This window comes from Podarcis bocagei (assembly GCF_964188305.1).
Source record: "Podarcis bocagei genome assembly, chromosome: 17".
Classification (NCBI taxonomy): Eukaryota; Metazoa; Chordata; class Lepidosauria; order Squamata; family Lacertidae; genus Podarcis; species Podarcis bocagei.
In genome coordinates, this window is record NC_138143.1 from 742,971 (window position 1) to 757,780 (window position 14,810).

Genomic DNA, 14,810 nt, shown 5'->3' on the forward strand with positions numbered 1-14,810 from the left:
CTTTTTGTAAGCAAGAATTTAAAGTTATAATAATTTAAGAGGTTGAGATAAGGATTTGCTGCACAAACAACTTAAACTGGGTATACAAGAAGGGGAGGTATGAGGAGGTCGGGGAAATAAGTTACAAGAAAATAAGTTGTGAAATTTAAGTGTTTTTAATATTTTTATGTTTTTTTTTCTTTTGTTTGTAAAAAATTGGAAACTCTAATAAATATCTTTTTTTTAAAAAGCATCCGAAACACTTTTTACATTACCGTAGATTCTGGCGTATTAGGCGACTGGGTGTATTAGACGACCCCCCCAAATTAGCAGCTGCAATTTAGGGATTTGTTTTATAAGCCCAGTCGCCTACTATGCTAGGCAGCTCTGCGCCGGGAGAAAGCTGCCCGGCATGGAGCTGAGCTTGCTGCTCGCTGCTTCGGAAGAAGCAACGGCAGCGGGGGGGGGCCCTCCGCTCCACACCACCCATACCCAGCCTATAAGGTGACCCCTGACTTTTTAACCTCTTTTCCGGGGTTAAAAAGTCACCTTATACGCCAGAATCTACGGTACTTTAACGACTAATGTTACTATTGAGCAGATCTCTTTCTAGTTGAGAAGTTTGATTCACAAACCCAACCTTTTTATCTATTTTATATACCGTATTTTTTGCACCATAACACTCACTTTTTTCCTCCTAGAAAGTAAGGGGAAATGTCTGTGCGTGTTATGGAGGGAATGCCTATGGGTGGCGGGGGGGATCTGCTGCAGTCGTGAGCAGAGGATCCATGGTTCCCCTTCCTTCCCTCCTCTGTGGCTCGCTTTGAAACAGCAAAGCGGGAGAAGAGCCGCTGCCGGGGATGAGTGGGGAGGAGGGAGAAAAGCAGAGCCTGCTCGCTTTAAAGGAGCAAAGTGGGAGAGGAGAGGAGCCGTCTCCCCTTATACCCCTCTTATGCATTATTAGCAGCATCCTTCTCCACACACCCCACACATGCTCCTTGTCCCTTGAGTGCTTTTCCTTCCCTCCCCACTTAAAACATGGTTACAAAGGATGGATCCACATGGATTCTCAGGATTTTTGCATTGGGCTACTCCAAACTCACTGTCAGATCACATGTCTGTGGCCACAGCATGAACCACAAAAAATCATACATCCACTGTTTCATTTAGAATATATTTTTTTCTTGTTTTTCTCCTCTAAAAACTACGTGCGTGTTATGGTCGGGTGCGTGTTATAGAGCGAAAAATACGGTAATTCATTAAGTTAATAACATTGTAACTCACTCACTAACATTCCTGACATTTATTCAAACTTATTTAACTGAGTCTCACCACTTACATCACTTAATAAGTTTCTGTAGTCTCTTTTTTTAAAAAAAATGCTTTTTATTGACATTTTCCAAAAAACAAAATAAAACAATCTTTACAACCATTCTTGGTGTTATCTTATTTACATTGCGTAAAACAAGCCTCAACTTCCTACCTTCCCAGTTGCAGTTTTCTTAATATACATCTTCTCTTACAGTTTCTTCTACATTTCTATACGCGTCACAAGAATTATATTAACCCTGCTGTAGATCTTAAACTTCTACAGTTAATTCCCATATATGTTACAAATTTACCCCATTCTTCTACAAACTTTGCCCCTTTTTGGTGTCAGATTTTATATGTCATTTTTGCTAATTCCGTATATTCGAAAAATTTAGCCTGCAATTCGATTACTGTTGGGATCTCCGATGACTTCCATTTTTGGGCTACAAGAATCCTAGCTGCTACCATGGCATATTGGAATAATTTATGATCCTCCTTTTTTATTTCGTCCCCTATTATCCCTAATAAGAATGCCTCCGGGTTTTTTTGGAAATGTGTACCTAAGGAGTTTCTTAAGTTCATTATATATTAGATCCAAAAAAAATTTCATTTCATCACATACCCACCACATATGATAGAGATCCTTACGTTTACATTTCCAACATGCTTTGTTACCCATTTTGTACATTTTCGCCAATTTGACCAGGGTTATATACCACCGGTACATCATTTTTTCCAGGTTTTCCCTTAAAGTGGAACACACTGTCAATTTCATCCCTTTGTTCCATAAATTTACCCATTTATCATACTCTATCTATGTTATAACCAAAATCGATTGCCCACTTTACCATCACTTCTTTTATTAACTCAAGGATGTGTTTCTGTAGTCTCTTAACTACTTCAGAACAATTAACCCAACATTCTAGTTCTACTAGCTTAAAGTTATAGCTCTGCTCAACATTTCATGATTAGACCACAAGCAGCTATCACAGGAAGTCACTTGGTTCAATGCAGAGGAGGGCAGTTCTTTTATTTGTGAACCAGATTTCCAATTTAGTTCTGAAGCTTTGGCTCTCCAAACATTGGCTCTCCCCGTAGTTTCATAAGTGGGAGAGGGAACAAGAGTTCCATTCCTTTTCCCCAAACTCACGGATCACCCACTAACCTGCCCCTTGCTTCTTCTGTGGCAAAAGCTTTTTAGACAAGATTGGTTTCCAGAATGACACAAATAAATAAATAATAATAAATTTTTATTTGTACCTCCTCCCTCCCCGGCCAGAGCTGGGCTCAGGGTGGCTAACATCATAAAACTAACGAAGTATCCAAAGAACATAAAAACAGGCGATCAATTAATTGAAATACATCTTAAAATTAGTTTGGAGTAAATTAAGATCTGGACAGGTGGCAGTCCACACGTAAAATTGAGAGTGGTTAATATTCTCCAGGGCCAACTGTTATCACTGGTCTTGTAAAGGACCTGTGAGCAGGCTAGGAGGCCTCTTTAATGCTTGTTCTTATACAGAAAGAAAAGACTCAGACTGAACCCCGACCAAAGGCCTGGCGGAATTTATTATCATGATTGTGCAAGTTAATTATGCTTCATACTTAATGAAATCAACTCACATTTGAACAACATTATATACCTGTTGTTAGGTATCACGATGCATACTAACTGAGTTATCTTAAAGCATTAACACTGAAACAAAGTTAGGAGCATAGTAACTACACTTGCCCAAATATCATTCAAGTAAACCACTCATAAACAGAGTGGGCAAATCACCGGGTTGTGAAGTTTGCATTCCTGTGTCCAAGAGGAAATGCTACCTTTTCCCAATGACAATTTTACATACTTCCAGCTGTTAGGCAGCTCCAAAGCACTCTCATTCAAATAAGCTCAGCAGACACATCAACTTTCTATAAAATGAGACTTCTGAAATCCCATGCAAGCCTGATTTTTCTGACACTACCGCTGTTAACCATTTTACCCTAACCCTAAACCCTATACCTAACCCTAACCATTTTACTCTGCTTCCAAGCACACAGTCCTAATCCCCCCTTCAGGCACAAAGCCAGGGGACCTCCTATCTCAACAGCTTGCAATCATAACAGAAAGTGCTAGGCAGTAACTGCCATGTTCCAGAGGTTAAGGAACACGGGACTAGCCAAGATCTTTGGTTAGACCAGCCTTCTCTGACCTGGTGCTCACCAGGTATTTTCGACTGTAACTCCAATTAGCCCTAACCGCCGGCCATGATGGCAGGGGTTGATGAGAACTGGAGCCCAGCAACATCTAGAGGGCATCACATGTGGGATGAGAGGGTTCTGCCAAATCTTCTTTTCTTTTTTAACTGCAGAAGTATGCTCTTCGACAGAGGGCTCTGGACAAAGCAAAACCAGTTTTGGAAATGAGCTGATGATCATACAAGCAGCCAAAAAACCCTTTGAGGTAAGGAGGATGACATCAATGATACTTTCAACAATGGCACATTGCTTGCCACCTTTCACTGCTTATGTCTCCCACTTGCTAGAATTCAAGCAGCAATACAAGGCACTATTTGCTTGCTGCAGCTTTCACTATGCTGAGCAGATGTTGTCATGTGACTCACACTCTACTGAAACATTAGGAACAAAGATGAAGAAAGCCATGTCTGGAAACATTAAAAACCAACACCGCTGAGAAGCACCAAACTATGGCCAAATAGTAGAGGCAGAATTTGCTTTCCTTGCAGATGTCCTTTTATTTAAACCAACAAAGGAATTCCTACTTCACGTCAAACAAATTGGCAAACAAGATGCTTCAATTGTCATTAACATTTCTGGTGGTCACGCATTATCTGTTTGTTTAGCCATAGGTTTTTTTACATCAAGGAATACATAAACAATTTAATTGACATGGCTTCCTCCAAAATAACTTCATGAATTATGAAACAATGGTGTAGGGAGAAGGGGTTTGAATTTGTTAAGTACTGGGGGATATTCTGGGACACCACAGACCTGAGCAAGAGGGATGCAGTCAACTTGAACTCGATTGTTGACAATTAACATTAAAAAGGTGGAAGAGCAGCTTTTAAACTGATTACAGGAGGAGCCAAGAGGAGCCGAAGAAAATCTAGTTCAGAACAATCACTCTCTAGGATGAAAATGGAGAAACTGAATGAAAATTTAAATGTGGGAGGCATGGAACTAGACACTGTGAGTGCAGCCTGTGCAGGGGCAGAGATGAGAAAGAACTGCAGGCCAAAACACAAGAAGAGAAACATTGTACAGTCATACCTCGGGATAAATACACTTCAGGTTGAGCGCTTTCGGGCTGCGCTCCGCGGCAACCCGGAAGTAACGGAACGCGTTACTTCCGGGTTTCGCCGCTTGCACATGCGCAGTCAAAATGACGTCACATGCATGCGCAGAAGTGGTGAAACGCAACCCGCGCACACGTGCTGTTACATCTTACGTTCTGTTCGGGATGCGAACAGGGCTCGGAACGGATCCCGTTTGCATCCCGAGGTACCACTGTATGCTAATGCCAGGAGCCTCTGTGCCAAGATGGGTGAAGTGGTGTGCTTGGTCTTTGAGGTTAGCCTTGATATAGTTGGTATAATGGAAACCTGTTGGAATGGAGAGAATCAGTGGGATAATGTTATCTCTGGATATGAACTCTATAGGAAGGACAGGGAGACACATACTGGAGGTGGATTTGCTCTTTACGTCAAAGAGGGCAATGTGACCCAGCAAGCCAAAATTCCCCAAAGGGAATTCTCCTCCACAGAAACACTGTGGATGATGATACTGGGCCCTAAGAGTAACTTGGTGCTAGGAAAATGCTACCATCCCCCTGTTCAATGAGTTCTTGAGATGATGAATGAAATGAAGGAAACAACCTGGAGAAGAGGAGGTTAAGGGGTGATATGATAGCCATGTTCAAATATATAAAATGGATGTCACATAGAGGATGGAGAAAAGTTGTTTTCTGCTGCTCCAGAGAAGCGGACACGGAGCAATGGATCCAAACTACAAGAAAGAAGATTCCTCCTAAACATTAGGAAGAACTTCCTGACAGTAAGAGCTGTTCAACAGTGGAATTTGCTGCCAAGGAGTGTGGTGGAGTCTCCTACTTTGGAGGTCTTTAAGCAGAGGCTTGACAACCATATGTCAGGAGTGCTCTGATGGTGTTTCCTGCTTGGCAGGGGGTTGGACTCGATGGCCCTTGTGGTCTCTTCCAACTCTATGATTCTATGAACCAAAAGAGGGAATGGTGAAACAATGGGTAACTTCAACTACCATCATATAGACTGGTGACATATGCGTTTAGTCATGACAAAGCGGAAAAAATTCTGATTACAGTGGTACCTCGGGTTAAGTACTTAATTCGTTCCGGAGGTCCGTTCTTAACCTGAAACTGTTCTTAACCTGAAGCACCACTTTAGTTAATGGGGCCTCCCCCTGCTGCCGCACGCCCGGAGCACAATTTCTGTTCTCACCCTGAAGCAAAGTTCTTAACCCGAGGTACTATTTCTGGGTTAGCGGAGACTGTAACCTGAAGCGTATGTAACCCAAGGTACCACTGTACTCCAAATGAATATGCCCTAGAACACAGCTGGTCATGGATTTACCCTGGAATATCTTAAGTGGTGCCAAGGTGCCCAAGATGAAAGTGTTGCTAAAACAGTTGGAAGCAGTGGTCATAGTGCTATTAAATTGAATATACTATGTAAATGACCAATTGCCAAGAAAATAAACCTGATAACATGTGACTTCAGAAAGGAAACTAAAAAAATAAAAATGAGGGGCCTGGTAAAAAGTAAGTTGAAAGGCAATGTCAAGGGCATCAAATCACACCAAAACACTTGGACATTATTTAAAAACACAGCTGAAGGTTATACCTCAGATCAGGAAATGTACCATCAGAGCAAAGTCAAAAAAGGGATTAGAGGCAGGAAGGATTCCTTCAAAAAATGGAATTCTTGTCTAAATGAGATCTTTGTGGGCTTCCAAAGGTATCTGGCTGGGAAAGCAGGATGCTGGATCATTAGCCTGAGCCAGTAAGCTGTTCTTATGGATCTTAATGTTATTTTAACTGGAGATGCCATGAACTGAACTTGGTAATCCAGGCACGCACAACACGTCAATTGTGATCGACCAGTGAATCGTGGGATTGTTTCTTGTCAATTGCAGGGCCTTTCTCTGCAGCCTCGGATGCAGTGGCAGTAGCTGCCGCCGCTGCCAGTCTCCATGGCAATGCAAGCCTGAGCAGCACCGCAAGCCTGAGCGGTGCCAAGCCGGCTTGCCTTCCTGCCCCTGTGCTGCACTCTTGGGGGTTAGAGCGCTGGGGTGAGGGGGACGCGGCGCCCTGAGGGCTGGGGGGGTGTATGTGTGTGCCAACTTGCTATCCTTCCCGCTGCCCTTTGAGCGCTGGTGGGGGGGGTGCTTCCAGCCCTGAGGGTCTGGGTGTGTGCAGGGGGGGGGTGTTCCTGCCAGGTACTAACTTAGGGGCAAGGGGCATAACATGATTGGACTCCTACTGTTCGAGGCTCTGACTTCCCCCTGGCTGGGGATCTGGGGAGTGCCTCTCCTTCCCTGCTAGAGAGAGGAAGGCAGTCTTGATTTCTGCCGCTCACGTTGATGTGTTTAGGGAGGGAGAGAACTGGCTCCTCAAAGAGAGAACTTTTGCCTCCCTTTTGTCCCCCTCCCTTAAACTCCCCCCCCCATGTCCAGTTAGCCACCTCCTTCCACACATGCACCCCCACGTGCATATGACACACAAGACAGACCAGTTTGGCCCTGAGGGGGTCTAAAATAAACACACCAAGTACACACATGTTAAGGGGCAGGCGGGGAGAGTTATGTTTAAGTTGAAGGATGACAACGGGAGCGTGTGGTAGATCACTGCCAGTTTTTTATACTGGTTAGTGGATCAGAGCCTACTAGTGGATCAGCATGCTCCAACACAAAGCAGGACAACAGCCAGCAAGTTCCTCCAGCCTTCCATTCCAATTTCTATTGCCATATTGTTTGTTATGCCAGAATCCAAAACTTAAGGACCCAGAAAATGCCAAACAACTCCTTTTGCTTAAATAAGCCTTCACTCTTGAGCTAGGAGCAGGAAACTGCTTTATACCCAGACAGTCCGTTGGTCCGTCTAGCTCAGTGCTGTCAACACTGACTGGCAGCAGCTCTCTGGGGTATCTCCTACCTGGAGAGAACAGAGGGCTTTACCAGGAACTTTTTGCAGACAGAGCTTGGGTTCTACTGCGGAGCTGCAGCCCTTCAATATGAAGATTCAGCCCACCCGAAACTTTATCGTACACCCGCTCTCTCACTACCAAGAGGCCGGCCATGATGGAGCTCTTCACCCAGCAGATCAGGCTCTTCGGGGCCACCACCATGGCAGAGAAGGCGCTGTGTCCAGAGGGGAGGCCTCGCAAAGAGACCAAGAAGGGGACCCCGCCCCCCCCCGCCGTGGGAACACCCCAGCTCCGCACAGGAGAGCCGCCCCCGGCAGGCCTGGCCTCTCCAGCCCCCGAAGCACACACAGGAAGCACCGCGGCCTCTCCCGGGGCGAAGGGGGGTCCCCTCAGGAGCCGCCCCGCTCGCCCGGTGGCCGGCGGAGCCTCGACTCGCCTGGGCGGCGGACGCGGTCCTCGGGGCTTCCTCCGGGAGCGGGCGCAGAGGCGGCGGCGCCGGGCCGCCGGGTTTCGCCTCGACCGCGTGGCCCGCCTCCAGCCCCGCTCACTCACCAGCGGCGAAGGGAACCGGGCCTCGAAGGGGCTCTGCCGCCGCCTCCTCACCGGCAGCCGAGAGCAGGAGGCGCACGCGCGGACCCGCCCCCGCGACGTCAGCGACGCCTCAAAGATGACCTGGAAGAGGAAGGCGCTTCCAGGGCGCTGGGCGCACGCGCGATATCCGGGTGCGCGCAACCCCCACGTGATAGAATCTTGGCAGGGACTTCAAGGGTCATGTAGTGCAACGTCCTGTAATGCACAAATCTCAGCTAGAGCATCTATGACACATGGCCATCCAATCTCTGTTTAAAGCCCTCCAAGGAAGCAGAGTCCCCCACCTCTCTTGGGAGTCTGTTCCACTGACAAACAGCTCTTACTGTCAGAAAGCTTTCCCAAATGTTTAGTCAGAATCTGCTTTCTTGTAACTTGAAGCCATTGCCTCAAGTCCTACCCACAAAAGCAGGAGACAAGCACGCTCCCTCTTCCATGTGATAGCCCTTACAATATTTGAAGATGGCTATCATATCTCCTCTCAGTCTCCTTTTCCAGGCAAAACACACCCATCTCCTTCAACCGTTCCTCATCAGTTTTAGTCTACAGACCTGGGATCATCTTGGTTGCCCTCCTCTGCACACGTTCCAGCTTGTCAACATTCTTCTTAAATTATGGTGCCCAGAATTGGACACAGTATTCCAGGTGTTTGTCTGACCAAGGCAGAATAGAGTGGTACTATTACTTCCCTTGATCTGGACACTATACTTTTGTTGATGCAACTTAGAACAGCATTAGTTTTTTTTGTTTGTTTGTTTTCTGCTGCTGTGTCATGATAAGCTAGTGGCCCACAAAGACCCCTAGATCCTTTTCACATGTACTGCTAGTAAGTCAGGTGAACTCCCCCCCCATCCTATTATTTGTGCAGCTGGTTCTTCCTGCCTAGGTGCAGAACCTAACATTTGTCCCTATTGCCATTCATTTTGTTAGCTTGCGCCCAATTCTCCAATCTGTTAAGGTTATTTTGAATTCTGATTCTGTTTTCTGCGGCATTAGCTACCCCTCCGTTTGGTGTCATCTGCGAATTTGATGAGCATCCCCCCAATTCCATCATCCAAGTCATTAATAGAGATGTTGAACAACAACGGGCCCAGGAAAGAACCCTGCAGCACCCCACTGGTCACTTTTTCCAGGATAAGGAACCGTTAATGAGTACTCTTTGGGTTCGGTCAATCAAGCAACTACAAATTGGTAATAAACAGCAGGGGGTGGATTTCTTCCAGGAAAAAAGACAGAAAGTGTAGAGTGATGCAGAGCCAAAACACGTCTGCTTGGGAGCAAGTCTCTGAGTCCCATAGCCCCCTCCTGTGAACAAGGATTGTAGTACAGTGGTACCTCTGGATGCGAATGGGATCCATTCTGGAGCCCCATTCGCATCCAGAGCAGAACGCAACCCGTGTCTGCACGTGTCGTGATTCGCTGCTTCCGTGCATGCGCATGACGTCATTTTGAGCATCTGCACATGGGCGAGCGGTGAAACCCAGATGTAACGCATTCCGTTACTTCCGGGTTGCCGCGGAGCGCAACCCGAAAATGCTCAACCCGAAGCTATTTCAACCCGAGGTATGACTGTATAGTCTCAGCTTTGTAGGGAAGACAGGAGCACAGCCACCAGGAAATGAGACTCCAGAGTTTCTGCATGCAAGTTTTTAGTTCTGGGGTTTGGGCTGAGCCTCCTTGAAGTGGAAAAGGCCTAACTGAGATCTGTTGCACAGCTGAGCACCTCGACTCACTAGCAGCGAATTCTCCAACAAGCAACATTTTTTGCTTACTGAAACAGAAAAGGTAACAGCAAGCAATTGGGGAAACCAAACAGAGGCTGGAACCTCTTCTGTTGTTTATATACAGCTGATGTAGTAATGGGGTGTTAGGGGAGGGGTAGTACCTCTAGGGGGACACATTGTGCTCGTTCAGGGGTAGTTTGCCCCTTTTTGGTCCCCCTATCTTGCACTCAGCTCTCACTTGCAGCTCAAGAAGCTGTCAGTATGCAACAACAGCCACACCCCTAGAATGGCTAACTGCCAGCTAAACCAGGGGAGGGTAGCCGATGGGTCTCAAACCCTCAGTGATTTAGGGACTTTCCTTGCATGTGAAGAGAGACTCTGGCAGATTGAGCAGACAAGACCAAGAGTGGGTCCAATGGCCAAGAAAGTGGTTTCTGGATGTGCTGTAAAGGGAAGTGGGGCAGGTGAGGTTCCTCCACCTGGAAAAGTAGCCCATCTAGGAGAAGGAAAACTCTGATCCTAAAACTCCACTGCCTTACAGGATATCTTCAGGAGAAGAAAAGGCTAAGAAGTAAACTCTACAAAAATCTGGAGTAGAGTCCCTAAAATGGTTGGATGGCACCTTGAACACTTCCTTCCAGCAACTCCTGCAGCCAAGTTGGTGCCAAACATTTTGCTCTGCTTTCCTTTGGACATCACTAAGGCCGAGAGGGCAGTTGTATCATCTGGGCAGCTCAGGACCTCCACACACACACTGCCCAGACTTGCAACCTCAGGAATGCTGCTAATGCAGTGGTTTGACTTCATCCCCGGAGGCATATCTCTTGAGACAGACAGAGGCCAACAATTCCATGAACAATTCCATTCTTTTTACCAATTAGGTACAACATTTTAAGCTATTTTCCCAAGTAGTAAGATACGCTGTGGTCTAAACCTAGGGCTTGCCGATCAGAAGGTTGGTGGTTTGAATCCCTGCTATGGGGTGAGCTCCTGTTGCTTGGTCCCTGCTCCTGCCAACCTAGCAGTTCAAAAGCATGCTAAGTGCAAGTAGATAAAAGGTACCACTCCAGCGGGAAGGTAAATGACGTTTCTGTGCACTGCTCTGGTTCACCAGAAGTGGCTTTGTCATGCTGGCCACATGACCCGGAAGCTGTCTGCGGACAAACGCCAGCTCCCTCGGTCAGTAAAGCAAGATGAGTGCTACAACCCTAGAGTCATCCGCGACTGGACCTAATGGTCAGGGGTCCCTTTACCTTTACAGTTTTGTTACATCACTTATTAAAGAGACATTTAGATGCATATTGCTTCCATTCCTGCCTCTCCTCCCAAAGCTCTGGTGTCCGGGCAGCCCAGGAGCTCCGTAATAAACATTGATTGATTGATTGATGCAAGCCCAGGACCTCCATACACACTGCCCAGGCTTGCGCCCCAGGGAGGCCACTTCAGTGCTGTTAATGCAGCAGTTTGACTTCACCACTGAAGGCATACTCCATTGTCTCTCAACAGACGGATGCCAGCAGTATACATAAACGTATGCTATCTACAGGTTTTATCATCAAAAGCTGGTAGGAGAATGACCTGTCATTTTATTTCTAAGAAGAAATAGGGAACAGTTAGCAAAAGCTAGCAAAAGCCTTTGAATGTCATCAGGCATAGAGAGTTGTGGAAAACAACAAAAAGGTATCACCAACACATGGCTGTGGCATCTAAACACAAAGTGAAGGTACCTCCTACCACAGATAGCAAAGGTAACCAGTGTGATGCCCTTTTTACGTTGTTGGACTACAACTCCATCATCCTTGTCCATGCTGGCTGGCTTTTCTCTACTTTCAGGTTAATACAAGTTAAGTTTGTGCCTTTGTGCTTTTTAGGGCTCTCTTTCACCTTCTTGTGGTTGGATGGGAAGACAGCAAAAGCAGGGAAGTGAAGACATGGACAGGCTTCACAAAATGAGAACTATAGGTGGATTTATCTGGCACTCTGGCAGTGATGAGGTAAACGAGGCTGGTAGACAACTTGTTCCTGTCACCTCTTGCACAGATAACAAAAGAAGCGGAGGTTGCAGAACTAGAAGAGATCTGGGTTACCAGGAAGGACAGAGAAAGACAGGGAAGCAGCAGCAGCAAATAAAACAGTAATTCACACTTTCAAGACATCCTGCCTAATTAACACACACTCACAGAACATTTGAATGTACCTTTTATTAGACTCTCTTATGCCTCCAAGCAGCAGCACAATAAAACAGTTTGTTTGTGCATGGCTGCCTTCCTTGCCCTGATTCAATAGCCAGTCCCCCTCCTTTCAATGTCTGTTAGCCAACAGCAACTACATGGAAAGGGGGTGGCCACTTAATGCCTAGAAAAGTCTGTGCTGCAATACAGCATCACATCTAATCAAAATCCTGCTTAGAGAAGTTGGGGCTAGCTTAAGCCGGTAGTAGCAAAAACACTTTCCCTTTCCTTTTCCATTTTTTGGGTGGGGGCGGGTTCCCACTTAAAACCGTATGAATATTTCTTTAAAAAGACTATATACAGGCAAGGCTAAAGGCCACTGGCACAGGGGCGAGGTCAAAGGCTGCTAGATTCTACAAGATAAAGAAGAAGGGGCTCAGAGCCAAAACACCAGACCATTTTAATTAATTTTTAAAAAAAGAGAGCTTATGAAAATAAAAAAAAGGTTCTGGTTCATGAAGGTCTGGTCATGAAGGAAAACACCTGCAGAGGAAAAAGACAGACAGACTTTAGGGAAGAAAAGACACAGCACAGGACCCTACCACCTTACCCTTAGCCGAGCCAGAGATTCCAGCTGCTGCCCTTTTGCAGGAAAGTGCAGGCAGGCCAATTTGCATGCAAGCAATTCAAGTTGTTGATCAGACCCAAGGAGAAAAAGCCTCCCTGATCATTCCTGTGGTCACAGTAGCCAAGAAAAGCTTTTAATCCTGGGCTCATGGCCAATGCCAAAGGTTGACAGGGGTTAGTCAGCTCATGTAATTGAGTCCTCCTCAGCCAAATTACCTCCAGTCCCTGCCCCGCACGAGCACTCAGCAGCCTGGACTGACACGGATGCCACTAACTCACCAGCTCAGCGGTTGGTGGCTGTGCGCAGGTCTGTGGTCAGGGGGTCGTGCTGGATCGTCTGGTGAAGCATGAGAGCGAGTAGCCCAGCGCGGTTGGTCATAGCCATGCGGACGTTCCGCTCCTGCTCAAACAGCTCGTCCAGCTTGTACCACTGACACAAAGGAACAAGAGGAAAGCAATCAGACCTAGCCCACTGTCCAAAGGATTCCCATTAGCTGCAACCCTCCCTGAAATTGACACGCCTATTTCACAGGCAGCATGACAAGGCCATTGTCCTTTTGTGCTGTCCACCCGCCCAAGGTCTAACACGAGTTCCCAATCCGTACCACGCGCACTCGCTCCAGGTCCACCTCCGCCCGTCGCAGTTTCTCCCAGCAGTAGTGGCGGTTGCATTTGCGCTTGGGCACGCGGCAGAATTCCCCCGTGAGCTCAAACACGTCTTTTACCATGGGACACCCACACACCTCATCTGCTGACACCTAGGGAAAAGTTGCAGTCGAGATTGAGCAGGATGAAGCCACAGCTGTGGTGTGTGTCTCACTGAAAAATATTCTGCACAAAGATAATCCAAATGGAACACAAGAGAAGTGCAGTTCTACAACCTGAAAAAATTGCATAATTTTCTCATTTTGCATAACTTATTCGGGCTTTACTAGTCATAGGATCAAAGAATCACAAAACTTTAGCATTAGAAGGGATCCTGAGGGTCATCTAGTCCAACCCCCTGCAATGCAGTAATCATAACTACTGTATTTTTTGTCCCATAGGACGCTCCGTCCCATAGGACGCACCTAGTTTTTTTGGGGGGAAATAAAGGGAAAAAAATTTTCCTTTATTTCCCCCCCCCAAAAGCAGGTCGGGGAAACCGAACCAGGTCAAGGAACAGCGGGATGGCGGCGCTGCGCCTCCCTGCTGTCCCCTGAGCTTGTGGGACTGGCCAATGTCTGCCCGGCGCGAGGGGCGCTCTGCATAAGGGCGCCCCGCCCGCCGGGCGGCAGGATCTGCAAGGCTCCCCACGCTGCGGATGTCTGCCCGGCGCGAGGGACGCTCTGCTTCAGGGCGCCCCTCGCGCTGGGCAGCAGGCTGCTATCCGGAGCGTGGGGAGCCTTGCAGTAACACCTGCAAGGCTCCCCACGCTGCGGATGTCTGCCCGGCGCAAGGGGCGCTCTGCTTCAGGGCGCCCCTCGCGCTGGGCAGCAGGCTGGTATCCGCAGCGTGGGGAGCCTTGCGGGGAACTCCTGCAAGGCTCCCCACACTGCGGATGTCTGCCCGGCGCGAGGGGCGCTCTGCTTCAGGGCGCCCCTTGCGCTGGGCAGCAGGCTGGTATCCGCAGCGTGGGGAGCCTTGCGGGGAACTCCTGCAAGGCTCCCCACGCTGCGGATGTCTGCCCGGCGCAAGGGGCGCTCTGCTTCAGGGCGCCCCTCGCGCTGGGCGGCAGGCTGCTATCCGCAGCCTAGACATCCCTGCGGGACCTCCCGCAGGGCTGCCTAGGCTGCGGATGTGTTCCCGAAGCGCCGGGCACTCTGCTTTCAGGGCGCCCGAGGCTCCGGGAAGCAGGCTGCTATCCGCAGCCTAGACAGCCCTGCGGGACCTCCCACAGGGCTGCCTAGGCTGTGGATGTCTTCCTGAAGCCTGGAGAGCGAGAGGGGTCGGTGCGCACCGACCCCTCTCGCTCTCCAAGCTTCAGCAAAAACCTGCATTCGCCCCATAGGACGCACCCAGATTTCCCCTTCATTTTTGGAGGGGAAAAAGTGCATCCTATAGGGCGAAAAATATGGTAAGTTGTACATGACAGATGACCACCCAGCCTTCCGAGGGAGTCGGTTCTGCTGTCATGCAGGACACTGAAGTCCTTTGCTCTCTGAGAACACTGTTCAGTTATGCCTCTGGCTTGCCATACTTCTGCAGGCATCACCCATTAGCTTGCAAGTGTATCCGTGCTAGAAACT

The 14,810-nt window shown here is 47.8% G+C and overlaps 2 protein-coding genes and 2 long non-coding RNA genes across 19 annotated transcripts in view; 1 reads left to right on the forward strand and 3 right to left on the reverse strand.

The window, feature by feature from the left end:
- The window catches only part of LOC308577293 (methyl-CpG-binding domain protein 1-like), a 178,683-nt gene extending 170,549 nt beyond the window's left edge, over positions 1-8,134 (reverse strand). For 9 of the 12 annotated variants that reach the window (XR_014003573.1, XM_081177359.1, XM_081177352.1 and 6 more), the window contains exon 1: positions 7,292-7,480. Coding sequence is in view for 9 of the 12 variants with exons in the window: in XM_081177359.1 (XP_081033485.1) it covers positions 7,292-7,294 (3 nt within the window). In the remaining 3 variants the exon portion in view is untranslated. Of the gene's footprint in view, positions 1-7,291; positions 7,481-8,024 lie in introns of those variants that run through there. The other 3 variants (XR_014003572.1, XM_081177353.1, XM_081177355.1) reach the window with 2 other exon arrangements.
- LOC308577359 overlaps positions 1-14,810 on the forward strand; it is a 207,657-nt gene that overhangs the window by 149,044 nt on the left and 43,803 nt on the right. The gene's annotated exons all lie outside the window — the stretch shown is intronic.
- On the reverse strand, positions 1,356-7,283 carry LOC308577360. The gene is made up of 2 exons (XR_014003608.1): positions 5,529-7,283; positions 1,356-5,168 (listed from the first exon to the last, which is right to left on the reverse strand). It is a non-coding gene; the product is annotated as an uncharacterized lncRNA (long non-coding RNA).
- CXXC1 (CXXC finger protein 1) overlaps positions 11,971-14,810 on the reverse strand; it is a 31,449-nt gene continuing 28,609 nt past the window's right edge. For all 5 annotated transcript variants that reach the window (XM_081177385.1, XM_081177388.1, XM_081177386.1 and 2 more), the window contains 3 exons: positions 13,188-13,340; positions 12,862-13,012; positions 11,971-12,498 (listed from right to left, as the gene is read on the reverse strand). In XM_081177385.1, coding sequence (XP_081033511.1) covers positions 12,866-13,012; positions 13,188-13,340 — 300 coding nt within the window. In that variant the 3' untranslated portion in view covers positions 11,971-12,498; positions 12,862-12,865. The remainder of the gene's footprint in view (positions 12,499-12,861; positions 13,013-13,187; positions 13,341-14,810) is intronic.